We start from the raw sequence: 22744 nt of genomic DNA, 5'->3' as shown, positions 1-22744 counted from the left end.
CAACGAACCGTTCGGTATACATAATGCGTACCGCGTACCGAACCGAAAGCGTCGTACCGAACGGTTCAATACGAATACGCGCATCGTTACACCCCTAATATATATATATATTAATAGCATAATATAAGTGTATATATATGTGTGTGTGTACATATATACGTATGCATTAAAATTGCTGTTTAAACAGTTTTATTTCATGTGAAACTATAACTACTATTCACCCTTATACAGCTGTGCTTTGGTGTATAAATTCTGAAAAAAAAAAAAATTTCAACTGGACAAAAAAAGAAAAAGACAATTAATGATTTGAGAACTTTTTATTTGAAATGTCAGTGTTCAAGAAAAGAAAAAAGAAAAAAAAAAATAATAACACAGCAATATAAATATTAGCATAGAAAATGCAAGTAGCACACAGGGGCCGGGACTCAAAGCGTCTTATCAGAGATGTTACTGCAGGATTACAGCATCAGCACACACACAGATAATAGATCTATTTAGATTCTTCATATAGACATTAAGAAGCTTTTTTTACATGTGAGCACGACAAAGAGCACAAAATTAATGACGGAGGATTTTAGGTCTATTTGCCCTCCGTTTTGTGTCTTTTCATGGAAAAGTGACAGGAAAAGAAGACGACGAACACAAAAATATATGCATAACATCACAACTTCTAGACTAAGAGTGTGTCACTATTTATTTTTGTAAGTAAGTTAAACTCTTTATTTACAGGTGCGTTAGTTAGTTGGCCTTCATAGTACTAAAGAACTACAGAGTGTCAAAAGTGTTTTTTTTTTCTTCTTTTTCACAATTTTTATATTTTTGTGCATTTCTTTCTGTAAAATAAAATGACATTCCAGTAGTAAGCCATTCCTTTTGAGCTGAATATCTTGGGTTTTAAGGGCAAATTTCTATTTACAAAGGAACGCCATGCCAATTGTACGAGAATTGTTGTATTCAGAGGGAAAGTCAGCATTTGGATGGAATTTTAGCACTATAAGTATTTTCTAGAACCAGCTTTCAAAGATCTAATAACTGACTCTCTTTTGACCGTTACTGTGCTTGTTGTACATTCAATGAGTGCAAGTTGCCTCCTAAAACAGCATCAATCCTAACTGGTATTGGATTTTAACAGCATTCATATTCCATCTGTAATAACTTGAGCTAGATTGCTGCCTAGATCAGCAACTCACAAAGTCAGGAGGTTTTTGTGACCATCAAAACACCAGATGCTTACTGAAGGTATCATAACTAACCCATCTAATTACAACCAGCACTGATAAAGAGCTTCAACACCTAGGATAACCTGGAAATACTGAATACTAAGGACGATATGCCACTGCGGGAACTTGAGGACTTGTAACTGATTTTACAACGCTCCCATTATGGCTCGGACTTCACTAATGCTCCATGAACTTTGTTAACATTAAAAAAGCAACAACAACCAATCTCTGGCTCAGTGATACACAGGGGGGATCCGTTTCTTTAAAAGCAAATACAAATCATCATAAAAGCGGATGGTTTAACTGCTTAACCTCCACTGTGAGAGGGTTACATCGGTGTTTATAGATTTCAGGTGATATGGAGATTATCTATAGCGCAAAAAACAGCATGCAGCAATAATCACCTGACTTGCATCTACATCAACACTTCTTCTAAAAGGATCAATTAAAAAGAGTCCATAGTGGTATTTTAGCAAACAATAATAAAAGGTAGAGTAATCACCATGATGCATTTTACAAACATTGCGACAGCCACAGCACTGGACACTGTGTCTTTGTAGAAACGTGAATGTGATTGTTATAAGAAAGAGTACATTTCCTCTTTCTGTCCAGATGTCTGTTAAACATGATCACGGTAAAGTACTGTGTTAAATACATTATTGGCTTGATATACGCAGGAGTATAGTGTCACTTAGAAGTTGCATAAAGTTGGCAAACACAAGAATGAAAATCTGAAATATCTGAGCGTCCAATGAATCAGATTTTTTTTTTTTTTTTTTTTTTTTTTTACAGTACTTAAAACAAAATGCATGTGTGAAATGGACAAAGCGGTTAGAAGGGGGTTTACATTGACATACTGTCTTATTTTTACCCTAAATTTCTTTCTCTAAAGAAATACAGAATTCCAGCAAACCTCAAAAACAGCATAAAATGGAGTCGCCCAGCTATTTCAACCTCCCTAAACCTACGACTCTCTACTTCTTCTCTTTCTTGGTGGATTTCTTCTTGCTGGCGGGCGTCTGGGCGGCTTTGGGCGGCTCAGATTGGGCAGCGGCAGCAGCTATGGCGGCCTGTGGAGGCGGCAGGGCCTGCTGGGGTTGCTGCTGGTTGGAGGTCAGGGTGGCGGTGCTGCCGGGGATGTAGACGTTCTGCCGGTAATCAGGGACGTGCTGCAGGGTGAACTGAGGGCTGTAGCGGGTGCTCAGACCCATGGTGCCCGGACCCAGAGTGTTGGTCGCCTCGCTGACTTCTGCAGAGAGAAGAGAGGCTTCTGTTAGGTGATTCTGAGAGGATCTCACACAGCTCCTGAACTCTCTTTCAAAAGATTTGTTTCAATATTTTATGGTGAGAGGTAATATAATAGGAAATCACCAACAAAAAAAAAGGAAGTCACTTTGTTTGAAAGCATTTACTAAAAGAATAAACTGTTACTGCAAAAAATATTTATGTTCTTACTAATTATTTTGTCTTGTTCAAAATTACGTAGATATAAACATATCTCAACATTCTTAAATCAAGATAGCAAATTAATTGAAAATATTAAGGACTGTTTTCTGAAAACTGTTTTCTGAGTTCGTGCTTAAAATATATATTAAAAATATTGGAGCTATGGGGTCAGAAAAAATAAACTTAAACACTGAAAAAAAGGTATGTTTTGTCTTGTTTCCCAGTAAAAATATTTAAACATACTTAAATAAAGATATACAATCACATACTTTTTGGACCACAAAACAGTCTTAAGTAGCACAGGATATGTGTAGCAATAGTCCAAAATACATCGTATGGTTTTTTTTTTAAGGATTTTTCTTTAATGCCAAAAATCATTAGGATATACCATTACTGTATTACTGTATTACTGTTTTACTCTACCATGAAGATATTTTGTAAATTTCCTACTGTAAATATCAAAACAATTTTTGATTCATAATATGCATTGCTAAGAACTTTATTTGGACAGCTTGCTCAATGTTTAGATTATTTTTTTTGCTCCCTCAGATTCCAGATTTTCAAATAGTTGTATCTCAGCCAAATATTGTCGAATCCTAACAAACCATACATCAATGGAAAGCCCATTTATATGAAAAAAAGTCGACCCTTATAACTGGTTTCGTGGTCCAGGGTAACACATTAACTCCCAATAAACCATCTATGAAACAAAGCTTATTCTACAAGATTTCAACCTACAAAAAAGAACAATGTTAATGGAAAACTGCTGAATGTCTGATCTCAGAACAGTGCTGGACAGAACAGTGGAAACAGTGACGCTCTCCAGTGGGAAACACATAACTCAATAATGTCTGTCTCAGAGTCTTTGTGAACAAATATAAAATGATTTCACTTGTTCTCATGTGTCTGTGTGAATGCCTTTAGGATCTGGCCAAAACAATCTGCTCTAATTTGCTTTTACATAAGCTGATGGACACAGTTCAACAGTTAGGGGCAGAAATATTTCTTTCCCCTTTATTCAGCAAGAATGAAGTTCCAAAGGGAAAAGAGACAAGGACTTTTATAATGTTACAAAAAGAAAAAGCAGCACAACTGTTTTCAGCATTGAAAATCAGAAATGTTCTTCAGCACAAATCAGCAAATTAGAAGGATTTCTGAAGGATCATCTGACACCGAGTAATGATGCTGAAACATGTATTCTCATAGAATATTTCACAATATTAATGTTTTACTGTATTTTTGAGACTTTTTTTTGAGACCCCAACCCCAATCTTTTGTAATGCATGTGGTTTTCAGGCTACATACCAGTAAACATTTAGAGTTAGTCCGTGGTCGTAATTAGCTTTATGTAACTGGAGCATCCATCAAAATGATTAAGAAATACCACAGCAACTAAATGAATGTGTGGTGAGTCACTTTCTTTTCATTCCTGCTCAGTCACAGCAGCAGTGAAAATAAAGGGAAACATGAGATAGGCTGACGTCATGCTGCTGTGTGTCAACAGCTTTGATGTGCTTTGTTTAGATATGGGCCACTGAACTGTGTGTGTGTGTGTGTGTGTTCCCACATGGACATCTGTGACTGTGCATGAGCTCATTCAACATGATTGTCAATCATGCATGCAAGACAAACATATATGCAAAAATTCATCTGATAAAGATGTAAAGGACTGATTATTCAGATAGCATTGAAATAAAGTCAATGTTTGTCATGTTTTCTACAATACATATGCACATAGTGATGCTTGACACCATTAAAGTGCAAGTGAGAGATTCTCACCATTAGCAGCGGCCATCAGAGCCTGGAGTTGCTCGGCCTCGGTTGGGGGGTTGGGCCAAGGTCCTGTTCCCACGGCAACCTCAGGAGTGGCAGCAGCCCTGCAGAGAGGAAAAGGAAATCGAGTCAGCAAAACAGAGGCCGTTCTGTACTGCTGCTATCAGCAACAGCTGCAGTGAGTGTGAGGCGCTTTGTGCCCTAATTTAACACACACACACACACACACACACACACACAAAATCCTCCATGTTACTTTTAGCTATGTTGGAAAACATAAACGAGTGGAGAATGAGCAGTAACGGCTGCTGAAAACTACAGCACATGCACACCACACCACTGAACACTTCCATGTGCTGCTACTTGATCATCAAAGGCTTGCTTAAAAACATTGCAATTTGCATCCACGGTGAACAAAAGTCCTGGTCGCACTAAAATTCACCTCATTACACGCCAAAGCTTGCTTTGCTGTCGGTAACCAGGAAGAGCAATAAATACGCTTCCAATTTACCTCCATTAATTCCCCACGAACACAGGAGTTTACTTTTGAAGATTACAGCGCCACAAACAGCACATAATGTGTTAATTAAAACATTCAGAACTTTCCTTAATTAGTAAAGGCCACGTGAACAAAGGACAGAATCGCCGTTCCTCATAAAAAACATCCCGGATGTCTTTTCTCTGCGTGTGGGAAGAATAATGGAGGTTCTTCATCCTGTTCCCAGAAACATCAGGAAACACACTTCCCCTTCAGAATCAAGGATTAAATAAATATGTAATAATAATAATTAATATAAATGTTTGTGGAAGAAATGTCTTCTGCTCATTAAGGCTGCAATGAGCAGAAGACAGTAAACACTGTAATATTAAGAAATATATATATGTTTTAATAAAAAATATCCATGTTCTATTTGAATATAATATACTTTATTCCTGTGATACAAAGTTGAATTTTCAGCATCATTACTCCAGTCCTCAGTGTCTCAATTCTTAGAAATGAATCTAATATACTGATTTCCTGCTTAAGAAACATTTCCTATTATTAATTTCAAAAATAGTTCATATATAAAGTTATTGTTTGATTAATAGAACATTCAAAATAACATATTTTTTTTTTTGTAATATCATAAATGTCTTTACTGTCGCATTTGATCAATTTGATGCAATCTTGCTGAATAAAAGTATAGATTTCTTTAAAAAATAGTGATAATAATTAAAATCTTAAAGAAGCTTCGGTGTGAGAAAATTTAGGTCAGTTCCAATTGGGGAACAAATTACAGGAACTTAAAACTTAAAATGCATAACAATGCTTAACCGTTACAGTTATTTACAATAAACAAGCAATTAATAAATCACTAAGCTGAATAATTAGCTTATTACTGCTGCCTGTTTACTGTTCTGAAGCCTTTTATTTGGTTGAAAGAAAATTAACCCAGATGCTGGAAAAATCAGGTCGCAATGTACAGGAAAAATCACTGAACCCAAAATCTCAGTCTGTATGGATAAAATTCAAATCAGTATGAATTACTAACAAGCTTCTCTAGCACAGCGAAAGAATGAGATGCTAATGCTAAAAGCCATCTGTCTCTGAAGTCGGGGTCTCGTGGGGTCTCACTTCCTGTCTTAAATGAGCCCAGCGGCTGTAAAACCGTCTATCACCACAGACACCAGACAATCAACCGCAGCGGCACAGCACAACATCTGCATACAAGACACGACCACAGGACGGCTGGGAGAGGAGGATAAAACAGACTCAAAGACAGGAAAAGAAAGAAAGAAAGAAAGACAAAAAAGTGGAATTTAAGCATGTGGAGGAAAAATTGACAGAAAGAATGAAGGGCAGAAACACATTTGAAGAGGGAAAGACACTGTTTTTGCCAAGTATTTCAAAAGAGATGAACCCACAGTGCCAAGATGAGGGAAAAACAGGGTGATGTTGTTTAGGAGCGAACAACCCTAATGAGAAGCAGAGCAGTGATTTATTCAGTTCATACTGACAGTACTGAGATCAAACTCTCTTGAGACATGGGCCACCAGTTCAGATCCTCAACCACTTAACCCATGGCACTTTTAAACACAGAACAAAGCAAACTGGGTTAACTCGCCATATCCCGGCACAACACTTCAGGACAAAAGACAAGATTTCCTGTTTAGTAGCATGGCAATTAGACGCCTCATTTCTCCACAATCAGCGTCTCATTACACTCGCAGGAAATCAGACTTCCTGTGGTCAGCATTATCACATCCTGTGATCAGATAATCACTTACTACGGACCAGATTGTGAGCTGTATAAAAAATGAGAAAGTTATAGTCCAAGACTTCATTGTTTGAAGCTGTTCATTCATAAAACCCCTTACAAATGTTTACACAAAGGACATTGTGCAATACCCTTCACGAATCTAAAACCGTGGGATGCGCTGCAACAAGGTCGAAGCTACTAACCTACACCACTCTACACACTGTTTTCTATTCTATTCTATGAGCAGAACAGCCCCAGGGTCACTACTGGACACTAATGTAGCACCAGTAGTCTCAGAGGAGGAACCTGGACCTACGGGAACGAGCAGGGACTCTAGCTACACTTCAATACCTCAGCCTGCTCGGCGGCGTCCATCTCACATGTGTAGGCTGGAGCCTGAAGGAACTGAAACAAAAGACTGATATTAACTAATATTATGTGTTTTTTTGGCAGAAACTAGGGTTCAATAAGTTTAAAACTGAAGCACTGTGTTATTTGAGTATCTTTGAGATACTATTATTTTTTTATTCGTATTTAAAATGAGTTTTTATTTTATTTTTAGCTTACATTTTAGTATTTTATTTTTGTAGTTATTTATTAGTTTTATCTATCTATCTATCTATCTATCTATCTATCTATCTATCTATCTATCTATCTATCTATCTATCTTTTGTAATGATATTTATGTATTTAGATTTATATGAATTTATAATTTATATTTATGTAATTTTTACTTATTTAAGTCAAATGAAAATGAGAAATGCTACATTTTTAACTTGGTGGGTTCTTTTAATATTTTTTTTTTTTATTTCAGTATTTATTTCACTATTAAACTAAGTGGTTTTTTTATGGTTTTAGATTTAGTTGCCTATACCCTGAAACTTTGGAACGATTTTCAGTAAAAAAAAATTGCAAGAAAATACCCAAATAATTATAAAAATGACAAGCACGTAGGCTTCAAAAAGAACATTTTAAAGCATAAAGACTGACAAACTATTTTATTGTAAAACATACACCATTCCTTATTTGATACTGCAAAAAATTATTTTTTACAGTATCATAACCTTGCTAACAACACACAGATCTTTGGCCTGTGTGAAATATGTAGCGCTGCCAGTTTAAACTAAAGAAAAATATTTAATTTCTTCCAAATGGATTCTTTCAAACTGGGTCCTGTCAGGCTGGAATGTGTTGTGTAAGGTGTTGTGTTTATGGAAACCGATGAATCTGGACCCTATTGGCTGCCTGTAGCCCCTCCCCCTAAAGAGCATCTGATTGGACGAGTCGCTGTCAATCACACTGAAATAGTTAAAGCTCTTTGGCATCTTAATAGTACCAATCAGTTTCAGCACAATGCATGACTATAACAGGCATTAGCATGGCAATAAACCCCACTGTCCCGCTCTTTTTCTCTTTCTGGCCTCTCTCTCTTTCTCTTGGCAGATTGAAGGTTTGGGGGTGGAGGGGAAAGCGCTTGAGAAACAGCAGCCATTTTGTTAAGAGGAGAAGAACATTAAGATTCAGCACAGCTAGATTCTTTCTCTTTTGCCTTCTCTCTTTCTCTTTGGAATTGCATTAAACCAGTCTTACATATAAATCAACAGCCTTCTCATACACAAGCAAATCATCATGCAAATTCATTTCTGTATTTCTTCTATTACTCTATACACACACACACACACACATATATATATATAACGCACCTCATTTATTCAATGCAAATGTTTCTGCTCTCAAAAGAGGTGACTTTCTGCCTTTACATAATGCAAATCTTCATGAACGCGTGTGTGTGTGAGTGTGTTGCTCACCCGCTGGGCCCGGGCCTCTGGTTCTGGGTGAAACGCCAGTCAGCGCTGGGTGGTTTTTGCTGTAACGAGACAAAAGGAAAGCATGAGTAATGACATATAAAAAGAAAAGAAAAAGTCCAGCACCATTCATTTGCGAGTCTATTTGTGAGAGCTCGCTCTTGCCATGAGGACAGAGAAGTGATGTAAGAGCGTATCCTGTATGCGGTGACGGCCGTCAGTTTGACCTTGAGGACGCAGCATGTGACCAAACCACAAGAACGAGAGACTTGTTCACTTTATTACATAGTGCCAAAGGAAACATGAGTACGAAAAAGTCTAAATGCATGTCAGAAGCAGCTTTGACAAATGACTTCTAGAGAGGTTTCATTTGAAATGGACTGGTGCTCTACATGGTTATTCACAAATATACAGAGCAATTAATAATGATAGTGCGTCTGAAACAAGGCTGGGATGAGCAGGAATTCTAGTGTTTCAGTCTGAACACACACACACACACACACACAGAGAGAGAGAGTTCAGGTTGTTTCAGTGAGCGAGAAACAAGCTCTGTGACTAATTGGGCCAAAGACAGAAAGACCATTGTGATTCCATCCTCAAGACAGCACTCCTCACACACACACACCGCATTTTATCTCTTTTAACACATCACAATACCCCGAAATAAAAATACTTATATGATTAAAAAAACACCAATGATAAAAGCCTTTTCAGTTCTATAATTTTTGGATCCTTTTTCATCTGCATGCTCTTATTGTGCAGTGAAATGGAGCACTGCCAAATGAGCTAATCAAGATCAAATTAACCAACAAATGAAGTTTTACTTAAATTAATTAAATCACATTGAATTTAAAGCCCGTTTAGTTCCATATTCTCACATACTTCAACAAGAAAAAAAGGCCTGACCATGTACAAGAAACAAACAATACACGCACAGGAAATATTTGCATCAAAAGCAACACCCACAAATGCAAACATCAGCTGAGCTCAGAGAATACACACAACACACAACACACATATGCTTAATAAATTATATAAATGGGGGCTGACGGTTTTATATACATTTATACAAAATATTGTTTTATATAAAATGTTTATTTTTTTCTAAAAGTGCTAAATGTTCTCTCATACAGGTCATGTAATCTATTCATTTGTAAAATAATAATAATAATAATAATATAAAAACTGTTTAATTTACACAACTTTTATGGACAATTTTGGTTGCAAAGTAAACAAATAAACAAAACCTAATAACCTAATACCAACCCTGTATTTAAAGAAAAAAAAGTCTTTATCGTTTTAAGATTTTTTGTTATTTAAATTTTTTTTTTTTTACATTTGTAAACATCCTTACTTTTTTATTTTTTTTTCTGATTTAGACAACCTAACCTAACTAACCCGACCTGTATGAAACAAATAAAAAAAAAAAAAAAAAAATTTTAATGCATTTTCAGAAACAGAACACACACAAAACAACAACAAAAAAACTGTACTTCTGGGGACAATTGGGGTCAGAAAATATAGACAAGTAAACAACCTTAATTTCTTTGGTCTGATTTAGAAAACCTTATCTAATAACTACTAACCTAAACCCAAACTATATGAAAATGTATAAAACAAACCCCAATGAAAATTAAATAAATAAATAACACAGCTTACTCTCTCCAATTTAGACTATATAGCCAGGTAAACCAATGAACACACAATCATAAATGCAACAACTACAAGATTAACCTAAACTTACTTTATTTAGGTAATGTCTAACCAAAACGTATAGTTTATTTAAGTAACGCCTGTGTTCAACCACATCAGATTCATCAGAACAATCACAACATTAATCTGATTCAGGGTCAGAGTCTTTCAGACAGTAATGATTCCTGCATCTCCTCATGTGTACAAAACACTCATTCAGCAAGAAACAAAGAGTTCAGAGCGAGTGAGCATGAAGGTTACATCCGCCTGCAGGAATGTCAGAAACAAAGCCAAATCTTCCATAATGAGGTATTGACTCTCTTATGAGCATATGTTTGAAAACAGTATGCAGTTAAAACAATTAGGTTTCCAAACGGTACTGTTACATTGCTGCCGTAAGACTTCACAATGTTCCCTTTCTAATTCAAGCTTCACCACAGCCACGGTGATCAGAATGAGGTCACACAACTTGACCATGCCACATTAACACAAGGTCAAACCTGCAGGTGGGACGTGTCCCCTCACAAAATGATATTTACATACTGAATATTTATACAAATAACACAATAGATGTCACGCTCCCAAGCAAACACACACACACACACACACCAAAGGTCTGTGTGACATCTGTAAACATACTAATGCTCTGCACACACGCTGAAGCAGGATGAAGCACACCTACTGTATACATGAAAATATTTCAACTATTGCAAAACATGTGTGTATCAAATCATTCATGCTAAAACTTGAGCAGCAACAACAACAAAAAGTATAATAATAAAAGAATCATACTTATTCTCATTTCTAATTGAATGAGCCACATTCAAAGCCACTGGACTGTGGTAAAATCACACATTCAGTTTTGACCAATATAAGCTTTCATAGATGAATATACCTATAATTCATAACCCTTTAGTTTTAATATGTAGCTTTACATCTGGCACACACGTATGAACCAGAAGATCTGTGTCAGTATCAACTCTGAAAGATCCTGTGAGTTATCAAACTGGATTTATATAAGACATCCGTCCTCATAGATCACATGGAAAACATCTGTATGTGACATATATCCTGACCACACAATAGAAACATCCTCAACCACGCGTTTCTACACACTGGACAGGAATCTACCTGATTCCAGAAAGATCTATTTTTCTTTGTATAGCTTGTAAACACTTTGCAGGCCGCTCTCTGTATAAAGTGTACACACATTATCACTAGAAACAGAAGGGCAGATGCATATGTCTAGAAACCCTGAAAGACCTAATGTGTATCCTAATGTGCAACCACCCAAAACTTCCTAGTATAGCAACCACACAGCAAAACTAAAACCACTTAGTCCAACCAACCAGAGTCTGATTGCACTGATCAGGATGGTCACAGATGCATAGAATAAAAGTAGCACACTACAAGAGCTTCAGAGAAAAGCAATGGCAACACGATCAAAGTGAAATGGGTTTAACTAAAAACATGGACAGATTTGGCAGAAAGTCATGAAATATGTTTCCTGTCAGAAAGCAACAGAAAGACAACAACTACAGAAAGTAACAAATCTTTACACAGAGTGTTGGTCAGTGGGAGTTTAGGGCCTTTTCCAACAGATTAAGCTTAGAAAATTGTCTGGTATATATTCAGTTGGGGTTTTAACATAAACATAGCCATATAAACAGATTAATTTCCCATAAATTTGTCCAGGGCACATTACACCTTCAAACCAAAAGGTAAACATTTTTACATGAAACTTATTTCCAGCAGATTTATCATTACTGTCATATGTTTTGGATATTTTAATAGTGATTATTCTTATTTAATTCCAAATCAATATTTAATAAATAATAATACATTTCATGCAAAAAAAAAAAATGTGCATTACAATAATGAGAACTTGTAGATTATGCATTAATTATAATGAAAATGCAAGAGATTTTTGATTTCTAAAGAATTAGAGTCTAATTTTTCAAATTGGAACAAAAAGGTAAAAATAATGAATTGTGAATATTTAGGAACATTTTATATTTTTACAAATACAAATTACTGTAACTAAAATTCTGAGCTGAACTGAGTCATTGTCATTAGATTCTTATTCAATATTTTGAACTTAAAATTGAATTTACCTCATGTTTTAAGCAATACAATAATACAAAATGTGATGTAGACTGCACAATTGTCAAGAAAAGGAAAGGAATTCTTATTTCTTAAGCACAATATGATCTAGACATTTTTGACAGATTATGTGAGATTCACTCTTTAAAAGGTTAGAAAGAAAGTTGCTCAAAGGAAAATGAAAGTCAAAATATATTTTTGACAGGGTGAAAAAGAAAAGGCAAGAATCCATGAAAAGTAACTATCGCAGGATTACCAAAATCATTCTTGTAGGTGGGTCAAAGACGAAAAAGGGTTTAAGCATCAATCAATCAATTGAAAAACAATCAAATTTAATATGTGACCTTGAATTGTTTTATATATTTTAATTTACACATAAGAATAAGTATGTTGTTTAAATTTTTAAATACATTTAGCATTACAAATTTTGACATTTTATTCTCCAAAAACATATTTTAAACCTTAAAAGTAGACACTTTACTTACATTTATTGTGCTTTCTATGGACATAAAATCACTTTTGTAAATGTCTTTTTGATGCGGACATCTTAATGTCTTTGACCCAGGTATAGACTATGCTATGGACCAAGAGGACCACACACCCCGTCTCTCTGTCCTCAGGTCCATTAGTGATTCTTCCATCTCTATTGAAACTCACATGTCCGCCTCACACACACACACACACACACACACACAAACACACACAAACACACACAGAGAGCACGTGTCATGATAGCAGAGGCAGATGGCAGCCCAGCAACCCAAGAGACAGAACGACTCTCAAGAGACTTAGAGATGGGACATTAGGTCCTGAATGGAGAGAATGAGAGAAAGAAAGAGGAAAAACTAAATGTTTGTATAACATTTGACTAAAACTCTACAAATAACTGCTTGCCATGTTAAAGAAACACAGGGGAAACTGGCGATAAGAAACTGGCAAATGCTACACAAGCGCTCGTGTAAATGAGAACTGACTCAGTATGGGATATCCCAGATGAGGTCACGTGACTCAGACGTGTGGAATCAATAACATGAGTTCAGCACAACAGGAAGTCAGGGGTCAATGCATGACCTCGGGAATCCTGTTGCTCCTCCACATCTTTCTTCCACTACCTACTTCCTATTTCTCTCTCTCTCTCTCTCCATCCATCATATTGCCGCCTTTTCCTTCCCCCATTCAAATCTTCCTTTCTGTCTGTTGGTCTGTTCCTTTTCCTGTCCATCTGCTATCCATGTCTCTTTCAACCTCGCTTCAGAGTTTCTGTTCTGTGCACTCACAATGTCTGCTCCATATTTCTGTTCATATCTTTCATCTTAACCAGTGCACTCCAAAACTGTTTTTTTTGTTTTTTGTCTTGTTTTCCAGTACAAAGTAATTTATGTTTACTTGTGTACAATAAACAATTATGGTGTATCCACTTGATGGTGAATGTAAAATCTGGGTCTTGAAGCAAAAAAAAAGTTGAGAACCACTAATCTAGATGTTTTTCTCTCTGACAACCATGTTTCCAAGTCTAAAATCCCAAAGTTCATGTTATTCCAATACTCTCTAAGCCTCTTTCCTTACTGTGACTTAATTTTCTCCTCCCTTCTTGTCTGACACCATCCAGACTCGAAATGCTTTTATTTTTGTTCTTAATATATCTGCAGCCTTCTCCTCACATCTTCTTCCTCCCTCTTCCTGTTTAGTCACAGGACTCACACCCTGACAGTCTCTCGCTGCTTTTGGAAGCCAGTTACTAAATCATAAAAATGGCAGTATGATGTACACTTGAAACATATTTAACAAATCACCCAGCTGCTTCATATGAAACAAAACTATGCTCATAAAATATCAACAAACTCAGAGAACCCAGAGAAAACACAAAATAGGCTTCGACATGTGTGATAACCAGCTCTGAGGCTGAAACATTACCTGTACTACCGGTCAAAAGTTTGGATTAACAAACAAATGTTTAATGTATTTGAGAAATATCTCTTATGCTCACCAATGCAGTATATATTTAATAAAAAATGCAGTAAAAAGTAAATTCTTGTGATATGATGCTGAATTTTCAGCATTACTCAAGTCATCAGTGTCACAAGATCCTTCAGAAATAATTCTGATATCTGATTTGCTGGTCATGAAACATCTTTGATTTTTATCAGTATTGCAATATTGCTGCTTGATATTTTTCTGGAAACCATGACACACTACCATTTAAATCTTTTGAGTATTTAAGATAAAAGAAAAGGACCATAAAGACATTTACAATGAGACAAAATATCTATATTTCAAATAAATACTGTTATTTTGAATTTTCTTTTCATACAAGGATCCTGTAAAAAAATGATTTACACACAGATCAACACGATAATACAGCACCAAATCAGCATATTAGAATGATTTCTGAAGGATAATGTGACACTGAAGACTGGAGTAATAATTTAGAAAATTCTGCTTTGCATCAAAGGAATAAATGATATTTTAAAATAATAAAAAAAGTAATTTTTATTTAAATGAGTAAAAAAACGAACGGCAAAAAGCCTAATTAGATGAAATAAAAATCCAAACTTTTGAGAGGTAGTGAAAAAAATCCATTAGTGACTCCACAAGTGAAGAACCTGATTGGCTGTGGGGATGAGTATGCTCTCACCTCATTGGCTGAGTTCATTAAGTGCTTCCTAGTCAAAGTCATGTTTAGCGTGTTGTTATGACTCAATATGGGAGTCTTGACAAACACAAAGTCACTCCTGCTGGAGAGCGTTGAGTAGCAGGGCCTGTAGGTCCTCATGTGAGGTTCCTGAGGCCCTCCAACCACCTCCATATATCTAATGGGTCCATCAGTGTTAAGCTGGAGGTGAAGGTCCTTATGGGCTCTCTGCTGATAGGAGTGCCTGGAACGGAAGCCCGTTCTGGAGTAGCAGCACGTCGAACCGCCCTTGTGCCTGATGCACCGTACCAAGAACACTGTCATGGTCAAAAGTGACACCAACGTCACGCAGCCCAATGAGATGATGAGGTACAGAGTGACGTCCGTCATTCCCGTCCCCTTATGTGGCGTTATATGGAAGTCTGTAGATTTGTCCGGGCTTTTTTCTTCTATGGTAACCGTAACCGAAATGCTAGTGGACAGAGGTGGCTGGCCGTTGTCTCGCACAACCACTATGAAGTTATAAGCGGGGTGGGTTTTACCACCCTGTTCATCGTCCATGAGTTTCTGTGCGGTAAGCAGTTCACCCGTGTGCTGTTCGATGTGAAACAGTGATGAATCGTCTCCTGGAGCGATGCTGTAGAAGAGCCAAGCGTTGTGGCCACTGTCGGGGTCAACAGCGACGATCTTGTTAACACGATGGCCGACAGGGGCACCGTGTGGAACGGTTAGCTGGAGCCCTGCGTCTTCAGAGTGGGTTGGGTAAAGGATGACGGGTGGGTTGTCGTTCTGGTCGACCACAAAAACATGAACGGTGACGTTAGATGTCTGTGGTGGCGCTCCAGCATCACGTACCTGCACCTCGATCTTGAACGCGTTCATTTGTTCGTAATCCAAAGCTCGCATGGTGAAGATGTTCCCATTCTCAGGGCTGATGTAGACGTATGAGGAAATGGGGCTGCCGTGGATGATGGTCGGAAGGATGGAGTATGACAATCGGGCGTTGTCTCCGACGTCTGGGTCTGATGCCAAAACGGTTGCTATTGGAGTACCAGGAGCGTTATTTTCTGCTACATCTACTGAGTAGGAGTTCTGCGAGAACACAGGAGCATTATCATTAACATCTGATAAACGGACCGCAAAAGTCTTCTGAGAAGATCGTGGTGGCGAGCCGGAGTCCGTCGCAGTGACAACAACAGTGTACTCATCAATGACTTCTCGATCAAGACGTCCGTCTGTCACAAGTTTGTAGTGCTCTCCAAAGACTGACTTTAGTTTAAGTGGAAGCCCTTGGGATACTCTAAGTGTGAGTTTTCCATTATCTCCAGAATCTAAGTCTTTCGCACTGATTAATGCAATAACAGTGCCGGTTTCAGCATCCTCCCGGATGGGGCTGGTTAGGGAGGTCAATGTCACCTCTGGAGTGTTATCGTTCACATCGATTATTTCTACTTTAATGTTGCATGAGCCCTCCATGGCGGGAGAGCCTCCATCCCTGGCTTGAACTGTGATGTCATACTTATTGGCTTCCTCGTAATCCACATTCCCCACAACACGGATTTCCCCCGATTGAGAGTCCACACTGAACATTTTAAGTATTCTCTCTGGTGTATATTTACTGAATAAGTAAGATATTTTGCCGTTTACCCCAGAGTCCACATCAGTGGCATTCAGTTTAGTTACAAGCGTTCCCGGAGGAGAATTTTCCAAAAGGCTGATCCTCTTCACCGGCTCATCAAACACCGGCGCGTTGTCATTCACGTCCAGAATCTTAATGAGCAGGAGGGTGGTCCCGGATTTCTCCGGCTGTCCTCCGTCCACGGCCGTGAGCGAGAGGCGAAACGCGGCCTGCACCTCCCGGTCCAGAGCCTTTTCCAGGACGAGCTCTGGAAACTTACTACCATCGCTTTTAGTCTCCACTTTTAAAACAAAAAAGTCACTGCTGGAAAGGCTGTACGTGCGTAGGGAGTTAATGCCCACATCGGGATCGCGTGCGCTCTCCAGACGGAACCGCGTTCCCGGAGCGGCCGCCTCGGAAATCTCTAGTGATGAGTTCACGTTTGGAAACTGCGGCGCGTTGTCGTTTACATCCTCAATTTGAACAAGAACTCTGTGGATTTCTAAAGGATTCTGAAGAAGAATTTGAAGGTGCAACGAGCAAGCTGAACTTAAAGCGCAAATGCTCTCCCTGTCTATAGTCTCTTTAATAACTAAGAAACCGTTAGGATTTACCTCGAAATATTGCGAATTAGATCCCGACACGACTTCTAGGTTTCTTTCAGTAATCCTCAATGCGCTGAGACTCAAATCCCTCGCTATATTCCCAACGACAGACCCCGGTTTCTGTTCCTCCGGTACCGAATAATGGAGCTCACCGGACGCGATTGAGAGGTGCATGAGGTAGAGCGAGAGGCAGAGCGCGGGCCACGAGCGTCTCCTCTCCATTATGTGCGATCCGGGGAGGGGAAAAGTTTCAACGTTTTCGTCTTACAGAATCCATATTCCAATTAAAGTGGCGCTACGATGTCGCGCGTAACGCAATCCGATTTGCGCGGAGTGAAGGAAGAAGTTTAACACAATTCATGACGACTGTAAACCTTTCGGGAAACCACAAGAGAGGAAAAACAGTCCTCCATCTAGCTCTTCTCCAAAACTCCCTGAATTAGCTGCGCCTCTGCTGTGCAACAGGGCGGAGACTGAGTCACATAGAGGTCCGTCCTAGTGCTCGCACATACACACACACACACACACACACACATACACGGATCACACACACAGAGCGAGAGACACCCACACACTTCTCCTAGCGCTTGGAGAAACTTTCACAGCTCAGGTCGACCTGTTTCCAGCACACATGCCAGTGATCCCATGTGGTTTAAAACATTTACGACCCGAGATAAAGAACATTAGAGACTCAAAGGAACGCTGCCAATTTGTGAACACGGCCACAGGCCACAAAACCATTGAAAAATTCTGCTGACATCTCTGTCTGGTGATGTTGCATTACAAGGTAATTAGTATGCAATTGTATATTTTATAATGATACAATACTTAAGAGACAAAATACGTGAGCCATTTAAAATATACAATATTCTGTATTCAGTACTATTATACACACACACACACACACACACACACACACACACAAAATTCTACAAGTCGAAAGAAAATCACAACGATACGCCACTAGACGGCGCAGTTTCACCTTTTTACTATTTCAAAATATTTGAATAGTGCCCAAAATGTTTTAAATATTGCTTTTATTTCACGGCAGATTATTAGGATAAAAAAAAATGCATATTTCTTGGCTAAATCAAATTCCCACAATTTTAAATATGTTCTCAGGCTTTAAGACCTTAATACAGATGAATTACTCATCTGTCAAAACATTATATAATTCCAGTGGATCAAATACATTAAGCTTAGTGATATGGGTACCAATACTATATCTCATCCGCTGAAAAAACGCAAAAGGACCAAAAAACATGTATACTGATCATGTCTTTAAAGTCTGTGGTGCTGCTTGGACTTACGAAGGTGAATCTAGTGAATCCTCTGATAAAGTTCAAATCTGCCTGTATTTCATAAGACACAGAGGTACAACAACTACCCTGACAAGTATACAGAGATCTTTCACCAAAAATATATAAATATTTTTTACCCACTGCAGCTTCCTGTCTACAGATGTTACACAGAACAATGCAAATCATTATCTCTCCCTCTGACCAATGGTGAAAGGAAACTGGATGAATGTCTTGGTCTGTGCAGTTCTGCTGATTTGGAGTTATTATGAAAATGGCGCTGGTTGTATAAAATATTTTGCTATTATGTGTAGTCAATTATACCAACAAAAAAAAATTATAATAATGATAATGTAATAAAGACGAAATATTTGTATGTACCATACTTTTATACAGTTTCTGTATATGTAAATGGATGATAAAATTGCCTATTGTGCTATTGTTGCTATTGCTATTGCTATTGTGTAGTATTTATAACTATATACAATTATATGTATTTTATTATATTGATAATTATATTTATTTATAATGACAGCAATGTATTTATATGTATTAAAGATACAGAAGCTGCATAGTAGTCTAAAGGTTTTGCACTTTATCTTTCTATTTTAGAATGATGTAGATCACCTGTAACACATTTTTATTTGATTGTTGCTATTGTGTGTTTTTAAATGTGTTTTCTTTTTAAGATACAAAAACTGTATAAATATACTGCATGGTAACATTCCTTGTATTTGTCAATTATCATTATTATTATTAGTTTGGTGTTTTTTAAGTTTCTATAAATATAATGCCATATGCCATACTGATGCCATATGGTGTGAATAAATCTTTATTTGCGCATAGATGACATTTGTAGACCTCTTAAGAATGTATGCTAAATTATAGTCATGGTACTGACACCTGCACGTGTGTTTGTATGTTATCTTTACTGCCGGCCTGTGGTGAGTTTCATGAACTGCAGCTCTGATCGCACACCTTCAATAGCAGGAGGGGAGGGACGAGCGGAAAACACTGTACAGTACAACCGTATATACAGGCTTATGTATAAAGGACACAAAACAATACAAACTCTTTGTATTTGAACTTATTCAAAATACAAGGAAAAAAAAACAATGTTCTGAAATTAAAAAACGGATCTGAAATGTTGCTAACACAGACGCTGAGGAGGAGGGTGATGCAAGAGCCCGTTTCAGCACTAGAGCGGCGGACAGCGACACTCAGCTAAACGCCTGCTGCTGCACGCAGCCAATACACACACACACACACAGCCTCCATCTGTAATCCAATCAGCTCCCAGTAAACCAGTCAAGCAACCTCTTCATACAATGAAATTGAGTTCGATCCAGACAACAGTAGTCTTTTGGTATCACAACTATATAACATACTCAAACAGCTCTATCAACTGGAACAGCACCAGTCAAACTACAATGACGCTTAAAATCTTAAAGATACCACACATTTTCTAAAGTTAAATCAATTTCAGATGTAGGCTGGTCTACTTTATATACATCAGTACAGAATTCAAAAACACTCAGAAAAAAATATATACAAATGAATATAAGTGAATATAATGAGAAAATATGGCATGCTATAAGGTTTATAGGATTTGAGGTGTAATGAAACAGACCAGGTGATCTAGCCCATATAATTACTGTGAATATCATGTTTACTGCCAGTCAAATGTTTGGACATCCCTTATTATTGTTATTTTCTAAAACATTGAACAATACATTTCCTTAAGTATCCACTCAAGCAAACAAGCAACTAAACACAAATGTTTTGTAAAGACAATACATAGACCATTTGTCTACAAAACAAATTGCATGCTTTTAAGTAGAATTTTTTAGAAAATAATGATTGTAAGATAGAAAGAAACTTTGTGTACCCAAAGTGTACCCATTTAATCAACCCATTGACTAGCATCATATATTAAAGAATACAAAATACAATGCAAAATATGCGTGGCTATAGAAAACCGATCTATGTTTTTACCTTTAAAAGAGGAATAATACAATTTGTGTATGATTAGACTATTTAATAAAATAAACATAAATAAAACACAGCTTGGATGAGAAATGTGTGTGTGTGTGTGTCTGTGTGTTCTCCAATGTTTTCTTACCTTGATTTGCAGACACAGGTATGGATCAGACACATGAGCAGGAGGAGAAGATACCACAGCATCAGCAGCAACATGAACATGAAAAAGAAAAAGAAGAACAAGAAAAAAAAAATATTTCATTAGAGTGATGCAACAGCAGTGTGCAGGACCCTCATACTTACCAAACCCTTCAGTCTGTGACCTTTACCCGGTCTCAAGACACTTCAGCAAGAACAGAAATACATGATCATTTGTATGTTATTCAGAGATTGTAATGAAAGAAAAAAGAAAGAAAAGACAGAACATGTAAAGAAATACCTCTGATGAACAGCAGCTTCAGATATTAATAATTCAAACCTCCTTCATATTGCTTTCTTTATTTTTAACTCTCTCTCTCTCTCTCTCTCTTTCTCTCTCTCTCACACACACACACACACACACACACACAAATATCATCCTTCATAATTGCAGATGACATTGCAGAAAAAAAAGTATTGGAATGGCAAAGGTACTCAAAGTGTTCCGGAATTATCTCTAGTTATTTATTTGTAAAATGTAATTAGGCATGAAAATGTGAACAATGTAAGCAGATTTTCTTATTGTGAAAACATATGTTCAAAAAAATGAAACCAAGTAATTAAATAAATATATACTGTATTACACACCCACACACAATTTTCAAAATCACTATTTAAGTTTGCATTATGTTGATAAAATGGAAGTTAAGATATTATTAGAATTATTCAAAGAATCATAAAGAAAATACACTAGTTAATCAGAACAGAATTCCAACTCTCACTGAAACAATCAGGCTCTATATAAAAGCTCACACTTGTTCCTTCCCCCAACACATTAAGCCTAAAGCTCTGGCCATGTCATGTCTCCATCTATAACAGGGGTGTAAAAGGCCTTCAGCAGCACCTCACAACATCACATCCAGCTCTGAACCTTTCACTGCCCCCCTGTGGACTCAAGAATAATGGTACAGCCCTGCCCATGAGTCAGCCTGTTGCCGTGGCAACACCATCCCACCAAGGGATGGAAAATGGGCCAGAAGAGGAAAGGGAAAAAGAACCATGAGTGGAGCATTTATAAACATTTATAAACACAGAGCAAGGCATATTTATTCTCCACAAAAACAACAGAGGAAATGACCATCATCTCTCATTGAGGCACAAACATAAGCTCTCATATATCATACCAAACAAAGCTAGAAATATAATCAGTGTGACCAAGGCCAAAATATAAGGGCTTGTGGTGAAAAATATGTATGGTTCTGGTGTGTATTTTTTATTTATTTATTATTTTTTGCACACCGTCTGACCATCTGTGCATAAACCATAAATATATCAGACAAAGACTGCAGGGAGGTGCAGGCGGAGAGGGGGAGGGGAGAAATAAAAGACAGGAGGAGAGTAGGCGTGAAGGAAAGATAGCTTCCCATTTATAGGGATGATTCACTTGCTAAAAGTACACACATTATACATTAAGACATAAGATTACATTTAGTTTTTAGGTTTTTTTTTGTTTAATGTTAAGTAGTTTTATCTGAAATCAACAGAAAAAAAAGTCAAACATCAAAAATATGACCCACGTTCAGAAGTAACAGAACAAAAACAACTAGTATAAATGGCTTTGCGGCCATGTGGCTTTAATCTGTAGACACAGGTCACTATACATGTGTGTGTGTGTGTGTGTGTGTGTGTGTGAGTGTGTGTGTGTGTGTGTGTGTGTGTCCTACTGTCTCACTGGCCTTGATAAACCCTGTTTAATCCTCAGAGGATCAGTGTGCTGCAGGATGAGGACACACACATACACGAGGTGCAAAAACACACAAAACATTACACACATACTGATGCACATGGATGCCCCACACGAGCATGACTCTGTATGATCTGTGTGACGTATACCAAAGCATGTGCAGTTCAAATAACAGCATTCCTCTGGGAATCGACAGTCATCCTGTATTCATCTGTTCTGAGATCCACATCTCTTCACAAAGCACACGTGAGACAGATTTCTTAAGGAGAGATGCAGTGCTGCATCGAAGTGAGAAGTAAATAAAATAATTCATTTAAAGATGCTCAAGAAATAAACATAAAATGTTTTTCTAGCAAACAACAACAATATTAGATGCTTACCCTTCCCAAAAAAAAAATAAAGTAATTTTAAGATTTTAAACACCTGACTTTGATAGCTATACACTGTACT

At 37.4% G+C, this 22744-nt stretch overlaps 1 protein-coding gene across 14 annotated transcripts in view; it reads right to left on the bottom strand.

Annotated features, from left to right (window-relative positions):
• Positions 1 to 302: 302 nt before the first annotated feature.
• The window catches only part of LOC127971206 (protocadherin gamma-A1), a 68190-nt gene continuing 45748 nt past the window's right edge, over positions 303 to 22744 (bottom strand). For 13 of the 14 annotated variants that reach the window (XM_052574063.1, XM_052574062.1, XM_052574064.1 and 10 more), the window contains 3 exons: positions 8488 to 8546; positions 4446 to 4543; positions 303 to 2469 (listed from right to left, as the gene is read on the bottom strand). In XM_052574063.1, coding sequence (XP_052430023.1) covers positions 2195 to 2469; positions 4446 to 4543; positions 8488 to 8546 — 432 coding nt within the window. In that variant the 3' untranslated portion in view covers positions 303 to 2194. Of the gene's footprint in view, positions 2470 to 4445; positions 4544 to 8487; positions 8547 to 14914; positions 17593 to 22744 lie in introns of those variants that run through there. The other variant, XM_052574057.1, reaches the window with a different exon arrangement.

This window comes from Carassius gibelio, chromosome B14 (assembly GCF_023724105.1).
Source record: "Carassius gibelio isolate Cgi1373 ecotype wild population from Czech Republic chromosome B14, carGib1.2-hapl.c, whole genome shotgun sequence".
Taxonomy (NCBI): domain Eukaryota; kingdom Metazoa; phylum Chordata; class Actinopteri; order Cypriniformes; family Cyprinidae; genus Carassius; species Carassius gibelio.
The sequence above is the reverse complement of the archived record's forward strand: the minus strand, read 5'-3'. Positions and strand labels throughout refer to the sequence as shown.